This window comes from Staurois parvus, unplaced genomic scaffold (genome assembly GCF_062004578.1).
Source record: "Staurois parvus isolate SC_StPar_1 unplaced genomic scaffold, SC_StPar_1.0 ptg003768l, whole genome shotgun sequence".
Classification (NCBI taxonomy): Eukaryota; Metazoa; Chordata; class Amphibia; order Anura; family Ranidae; genus Staurois; species Staurois parvus.
Genome location: NW_028321564.1, coordinates 26,594 through 34,396, shown reverse-complemented (window position 1 = coordinate 34,396; position 7,803 = coordinate 26,594). Strand labels below are relative to the sequence as shown.

Genomic DNA, 7,803 nt, shown 5'->3' with positions numbered 1-7,803 from the left:
CCAGTACCATCATTCACCCATCATCATCCCTCCATCCAGTATCATCATTCACCCATCATCATCATCATCCCTCCATCCAGTATCATCATTCACCCATCATCATCCCTCCATCCAGTACCATCATTCACCCATCATCATCCCTCCATCCAGTATCATCATTCACCCATCATCATCATCATCCCTCCATCCAGTATCATCATTCACCCATCATCATCATCCCTCCATCCAGTATCATCATTCACCCATCATCATCATCCCTCCATCCAGTATCATCATTCACCCATCATCATTCACCCATCATCATTCATCCATCATCATTCATCCATCATCATCCTCCTTACCGAGAACTGTGAAGCAGCGGAGGAGCTCATTCTTATTCCGTTCCATCATCAGAGTGGAGGAGTCCAGGGAGGAGCAGATCTGCCAGGAGAGGAGAGAGACATGAGGACCGCGGACAATGGAGGACGGGAGGAGCGCGGACAATGGAGGACGGGAGGAGCGCGGACAATGGAGGACGGGAGGAGCGCGGGCAATGGAGGACGGGAGGAGCGCGGGCAATGGAGGACGGGAGGAGCGCGGGCAATGGAGGACGGGAGGAGCGCGGGCAATGGAGGACGGGAGGAGCGCGGGCAATGGAGGACGGGAGGAGCGCGGGCAATGGAGGACGGGAGGAGCGCGGGCAATGGAGGACGGGAGGAACGCGGGCAATGGAGGACGGGAGGAACGCGGGCAATGGAGGACGGGAGGAACGCGGGCAATGGAGGACGGGAGGAACGCGGGCAATGGAGGACGGGAGGAACGCGGGCAATGGAGGACGGGAGGAACGCGGACAATGGAGGACGGGAGGAACGCGGACAATGGAGGACGGGAGGAACGCGGGCAATGGAGGACGGGAGGAACGCGGGCAATGGAGGACGGGAGGAACGCGGGCAATGGAGGACGGGAGGAACACGGGCAATGGAGGACGGGAGGAACACGGGCAATGGAGGACGGGAGGAACACGGGCAATGGAGGACGGGAGGACCACGGACAATCACCCCCATACTTAAAAAGCCCTCCCTGGACCCCAATGACCCGAACAACCTCAGACCCATCTCCCTGCTCCCATTTACATCCAAACTCCTCGAGCGCCTCGTCTACACCCGCCTATGCTCTCACCTCAACGACAACAACCTCCTCGATCCCCTACAGTCCGGCTTCCGTCCCCTACACTCCACCGAAACCGCCCTACGCTCCACCGAACCCGCCCTACGCTCCACCGAAACCGCCCTACGCTCCACCGAACCCGCCCTACGCTCCACCGAAACCCGCCCTACGCTCCACCGAAACCCGCCCTACGCTCCACCGAAACCCGCCCTACGCTCCACCGAAACCCGCCCTACGCTCCACCGAAACCCGCCCTACGCTCCACCGAAACCCGCCCTACGCTCCACCGAAACCCGCCTTACGCTCCACCGAAACCCGCCCTACGCTCCACCCAAACCGCCCTACGCTCCACCCAAACCGCCCTACGCTCCACCCAAACCGCCCTACACTCCACCCAAACCGCCCTACACTCCACCCAAACCGCCCTACACTCCACCCAAACCGCCCTACACTCTACCCAAACCGCCCTACACTCCACCGAACCCACTCCACCGAACTCGCCCTACACTCCACCGAACCCGCCCTACACTCCACCGAACCCGCTCCACCGAACCCGCTCCACCGAACCCGCCCTACGCTCCACCGAAACCCGCCCTACGCTCCACCGAACCCGCTCCACCGAACCCGCTCCACCGAACCCGCCCTACGCTCCACCGAACCCGCTCCACCGAACCCGCTCCACCGAACCCGCCCTACGCTCCACCGAAACCCGCCCTACGCTCCACCGAAACCCGCCCTACGCTCCACCGAAACCCGCCCTACGCTCCACCGAAACCCGCCCTACGCTCCACCCAAACCGCCCTACGCTCCACCCAAACCGCCCTACACTCCACCCAAACCGCCCTACACTCTACCCAAACCGCCCTACACTCCACCGAACCCACTCCACCGAACTCGCCCTACACTCCACCGAACCCGCCCTACACTCCACCGAACCCGCTCCACCGAACCCGCCCTACGCTCCACCGAACCCGCTCCACCGAACCCGCCCTACGCTCCACCGAACCCGCCCTACGCTCCACCGAACCCGCCCTACGCTCCACCGAACCCGCCCTACGCTCCACCGAAACCGCCCTACGCTCCACCGAAACCGCCCTACGCTCCACCGAAACCGCCCTACGCTCCACCGAAACCGCCCTACACTCCACCGAAACCGCCCTACACTCCACCGAAACTGCCTTACTCAAACTCTCCACACTCTCTGGAAGTGGATGGTCAGAGGGTCGGTCGGCGGGTCGTGGAAGTGGACGGTCAGCGAGTCCTGGAAGTGGACGGTCAGAGGGTGCTGCAAGTGGACGGTCAGCGGGTGCTGGAAGTGGACGGTCAGAGAGTCCTGGAAGTGGACGGTCAGCGAGTCCTGGAAGTGGACGGTCAGCGAGTCCTGGAAGTGGACGGTCAGCGAGTCCTGGAAGTGGACGGTCAGCGAGTCTTGGAAGTGGACGGTCAGAGGGTGCTGCAAGTGGACGGTCAGCGGGTGCTGGAAGTGGACGGTCAGCGGGTGCTGGAAGTGGACGGTCAGCGGGTGCTGGAAGTGGACGGTCAGCGGGTGCTGGAAGTGGACGGTCAGAGAGTCCTGGAAGTGGACGGTCAGCGGGTCCCCACAGTGTCCACCCCGCCGAGAGACCCCACAGTGTCCACCCCGCCGAGAGACCCCACAGTGTCCACCCCGCCGAGAGACCCCACAGTGTCCACCCCGCCGAGAGACCCCACAGTGTCCACCCCGCCGAGAGACCCCACAGTGTCCACCCCGCCGAGAGACCCCACAGTGTCCACCCCGCCGAGAGACCCCACAGTGTCCACCCCGCCGAGAGACCCCACAGTGTCCACCCCGCCGAGAGACCCCACAGTGTCCACCCCGCCGAGAGACCCCACAGTGTCCACCCCGCCGAGAGACCCCACAGTGTCCACCCCGCCGAGAGACCCCACAGTGTCCACCCCGCCGAGAGACCCCACAGTGTCCACCCCGCCGAGAGACCCCACAGTGTCCACCCCGCCGAGAGACCCCACAGTGTCCACCCCGCCGAGAGACCCCACAGTGTCCACCCCGCCGAGAGACCCCACAGTGTCCACCCCGCCGAGAGACCCCACAGTGTCCACCCCGCCGAGAGACCCCACAGTGTCCACCCCGCCGAGAGACCCCACAGTGTCCACCCCGCCGAGAGACCCCACAGTGTCCACCCCGCCGAGAGACCCCACAGTGTCCACCCCGCCGAGAGACCCCACAGTGTCCACCCCGCCGAGAGACCCCACAGTGTCCACCCCGCCGAGAGACCCCACAGTGTCCACCCCGCCGAGAGACCCCACAGTGTCCACCCCGCCGAGAGACCCCACAGTGATGGGGAGAATGGGAGGGTCACATGACTCCCTGCACATTCCCAGGAGCACACTGTCCAGGTCTGCTAACTCTCAATACGCAGGACAGGCGATGCATACCGGGTTATGGAAGTGGCCGGTCGGCGGGTCGTGGAAGTGGACAAGTGGACGGTCAGAGGGTCAGTCAGCGGGACGTGGAAGTGGACGGTCAGCGGGTCATGGAAGGTCAGCGGGTCCTGGAAGTGGACGGTCAGAGGGTGCTGGAAGCGGACGGTCAGCGGGTCCTGGAAGAGGACGGTCAGCGGGTCCTGGAAGAGGACGGTCAGCGGGTCCTGGAAGAGGACGGTCAGCGGGTCCTGGAAGAGGACGGTCAGCGGGTCCTGAAAGAGGCCGGTCAGCGGGTCCTGAAAGAGGCCGGTCAGCGGGTCCTGGAAGAGGCCGGTCAGCGGGTCCTGGAAGAGGCCGGTCAGCGGGTCCTGGAAGAGGCCGGTCAGCGGGTCCAGGAAGAGGCCGGTCAGCGGGTCCTGGAAGAGGACGGTCAGCGGGTCCAGGAAGAGGACGGTCAGCGGGTCCTGGAAGAGGCCGGTCAGCGGGTCCTGGAAGAGGACGGTCAGCGGGTCCTGGAAGAGGCCGGTCAGCGGGTCCTGGAAGAGGCCGGTCAGCGGGTCCTGGAAGAGGCCGGTCAGCGGGTCCTGGAAGAGGACGGTCAGCGGGTCCTGGAAGAGGACGGTCAGCGGGTGATCACAATTACCGTCAGCTGAGGAGGCCTTACCTGGGAGTGAAGGGCTGACAGCACCGAGTCCATCAGAGGCTCCAGAGTCCGGCTGTCATTGGCCACACCGCTCTCCAGGATCTGACAGAAACTCTGACAACAGACACAATAAGGGAGGAACATTATACATCCAGTTATAACCGGGGAACCCCCCCTCCGGGAACCCCCCCCCCTCAAGGTGGAGTCATTACACCTCCAGGAAGGGCGGAGCACCAATGTCAGATCTCATCCTCAGACTTCACAGGCAGCCACTCCCGGGAGGTCCCACCATTTACTTCCTCCAAACAGCTGGCCGTCCACTGTGCCGGATACAGGAACCCCCCCCCCCCCCCACTGTGCAGGATAGAAGAACCCCCCCCCCCCCCACTGTGCCGGATACAGGAACCCCCCACCATTCTGCCCCATGCGGGGATACCCCCCACCATTCTGCCCCATGCGGGGATACCCCCCACCATTCTGCCCCATGCGGGGATACCCCCCACCATTCTGCCCCATGCGGGGATACCCCCCACTCTGGCGGATGCGGGGGGGACCCATAAAATTAATTTTTCTCTGCTTATTGTGGGATATAGAACCCGAACAACATGGACTACATCCAGGCAAGGGGGGGGGGGGGGGGGGATCTCCTTGTGAAGAACTGAAATGGAGACAGAAGAACGATGTCCTGGTTGAGGTGAAAGGCCACAACTAATTTGCGCAGAAAGGAAGTTCTGGACCTCGGCACCATCTTGTGTGAGACCAGAAAGGGTTCTTTACAGGACAAGGCCACAAGCTGAGACATTCACCTTGCAGAGGTAAAGACAACGAGGACTGGAGTGAATTGTGAGGCCACAGAGGAAGCCACAGAGGAAGCCACAGAGGAAGCCACAGAGGAAGCCACAGAGGAGACATCCGGTACGAAGGTTTTGATGCAAGAAGAAGAGGACAGAAGTGGTCTCTGGAACAGGAGTGGAAACGCAGACACCTCACCTTTAATAGTGCCAAGGGAGGGCCAAGGGTCAACTGCTGGTCCAGGCCGGTCTACAAATAGACAAGGATTGGCCCTACAGAGAACTTCCTGAGCTGGAAATTGTACCTCGCATCATGCGAAGTATGTCTTCCATATGCAATGGTAGACCATGCCTAGCTTTGAGCATTGTGAGCATTGTGAGGATCACTAATTTGGAGACGCCTCTGTCTCTCAGAACTTGGGCTTCAAACACCCCTGTCTTTAAGGCTAGTGTCCGTGAAGGATGGCAAATCGGTTTATGAGGACAGATGATCCAGACGTCGGCTAGAAGTGTGATCAGGTTGGAGTACCACATGCATCTGGGTCATTGCACAGCTATGAGGATCAAAAGAATGGTTTACTTCTCAGAGAGAACTGGCAGAGGAGGAGCAGTTTCAGGGAAGGAAGTGTGTGGACCAGATTGTACTGAACCAATGGAGAATCTACTGCCTCTGCTAGAGGATCCCTTCGCCTGGAGACAAACCTGTCCAGTTTGTGCTGAACCTGGAGGCCAGGAGGTCTACATCCAGGTTCCCCCCACCTGGGAGACAGGTCCAGGGACACCTCCAGGTGTTGGAACTATTCCCTGGATCTAGGCACTGCCGGCTAAGTAAGTCTGCCTTCCAATAGTCCATGTCTGGGGTATAAATGGCTGAACAGGCCGTTCCACAGCTCTTGCTGCGGCAAGACCTCTTGGCCCTCCCTGATGGTTCATGTATGCCATTGCTGTGGCATTGTCAAATTGTATGTGGATCAGGTGAACCTACAATTCCGATGTTCAGCATTGCCGGGACAACAAAATTACCTAAAGATCCAGGATGTTGATCGGGAGATAAAACTCCTCACATGTCCCATGCACAAACAAGGTTTCCAGAACTCCGAGTAAGAGCAAAAGGATTCTCCAAGAGATGAGAAGGAAGGATGTTCCAAACTCCACAGCAGGATTTCTGAACTACCAAGCCAGGGGCAACATGGTCTTTGGTGCCAAACAAATGGGTCTGTCGAAGGACTGGACTGCCTTGTCCCACGATGACAGAATGTTACGTTGTAGGAGTCTGGAGTAAGACTCTGTAAATGAGACTACTTTAAAGAAGGATGCCATCAACCGCAGAACCTTCATACAGAAGTGAAGAGTTGGAGGACTCCTGGACTGAAGAGTCTGGAAGTGGAGATGTTGAAGCCAAACTCTGGCTTGGGCTCTTTATATGATTAGATCCAAATACTCTAAGCCTCAAGTACATTCCAGAGCTGATTTCTGAAGGTTCAACGTCCAGCTGAATTTCTGCAAGGTTTGGACAGTCGTAACCAAGATGTCAGTCAGACATTGTGTCACCTGTTCCCTCAACAGGAGGTTGTCCATGTAATGTACAATGGAATGCACTATGCAGTGAGGCCAGAACAGGAGCTAGAAACCCAGTGAATACCTGAGATGCCGAAGAAAGGCTGAATGACAGGGCCACAAAGTGCTGAGGGCCCTCAGCAAACAGAAGGATATGTTGAACTACAAGAAATATGGAAACAATAGAAGTGCACATCCCTGATGTCCTCAGAGGCCAGAAAGTGTCCTCGATGAAGGGAACCTATGACAGACCTGGTAGACTCCATGTGGAATTTTTGAGCCCGAATGAAGACATTTAGGGCCTTGAGTTTCCATATGGGAACTGTAAACAGGCTAGAGTAGAACCCCCTGAAATGGTCACACCACAGGGAATATTGGGCCATCTGAAATGCTGGTTGTCCAAATGTCCACAAAGGCAAAGAGACATTATTCTTATACAGGATTTATGGCGCCAACAGATTGCTCAGCGCTGTACAATATAACAGGAGACAATACAGCAACAATACTGATCAATACAAGAGGGATAGGAGGTCCTGATCCTGGGAGCTTACAATCTAAGAGGGAGGGGCTGATCCTGGGAGCTTACAATCTAGGAGGGAGGGGCTGATCCTGGGAGCTTACAATCTAGGAGGGAGGGGCTGATCCTGGGAGCTTACAATCTAAGAGGGAGGACCTGATCCTGGGAGCTTACAATCTAGGAGGGAGGGGCTGATCCTGGGAGCTTACAATCTAAGAGGGAGGGGCTGATCCTGGGAGCTTACAATCTAAGAGGGAGGGGCTGATCCTGGGAGCTTACAATCTAAGAGGGAGGGGCTGATCCTGGGAGCTTACAATCTAGGAGGGAGGGGCTGATCCTGGGAGCTTACAATCTAGGAGGGAGGGGCTGATCCTGGGAGCTTACAATCTAGGAGGGAGGGGCTGATCCTGGGAGCTTACAATCTAGGAGGGAGGGGCTGATCCTGGGAGCTTACAATCTAGGAGGGAGGGGCTGATCCTGGGAGCTTACAATCTAGGAGGGAGGGGCTGATCCTGGGAGCTTACAATCTAGGAGGGAGGGGCTGATCCTGGGAGCTTACAATCTAGGAGGGAGGGGCTGATCCTGGGAGCTTACAATCTAAGAGGGAGGCCCTGATCCTGGGAGCTTAAAGTCTAGGAGGGAGGGGCTAGTGGTACAAAAGGTAATAACTGTGGGGGATGGACTGGTAGGAGGAATAGAAGATTCCATTATTAGCTGAGGGCAGGATA

General features: G+C 58.5%; 1 protein-coding gene across 1 annotated transcript in view; it reads right to left on the bottom strand.

Moving 5' to 3' along the window:
- Positions 1-318: 318 nt before the first annotated feature.
- MROH1 (maestro heat like repeat family member 1) overlaps positions 319-7,803 on the bottom strand; it is a 31,867-nt gene continuing 24,382 nt past the window's right edge. The window contains exons 9-10 of the mRNA XM_089668047.1: positions 4,232-4,324; positions 319-420 (exon numbers count right to left, since the gene is read on the bottom strand). Of these exons, the coding sequence (XP_089524173.1) occupies positions 319-420; positions 4,232-4,324 (195 nt within the window). The remainder of the gene's footprint in view (positions 421-4,231; positions 4,325-7,803) is intronic.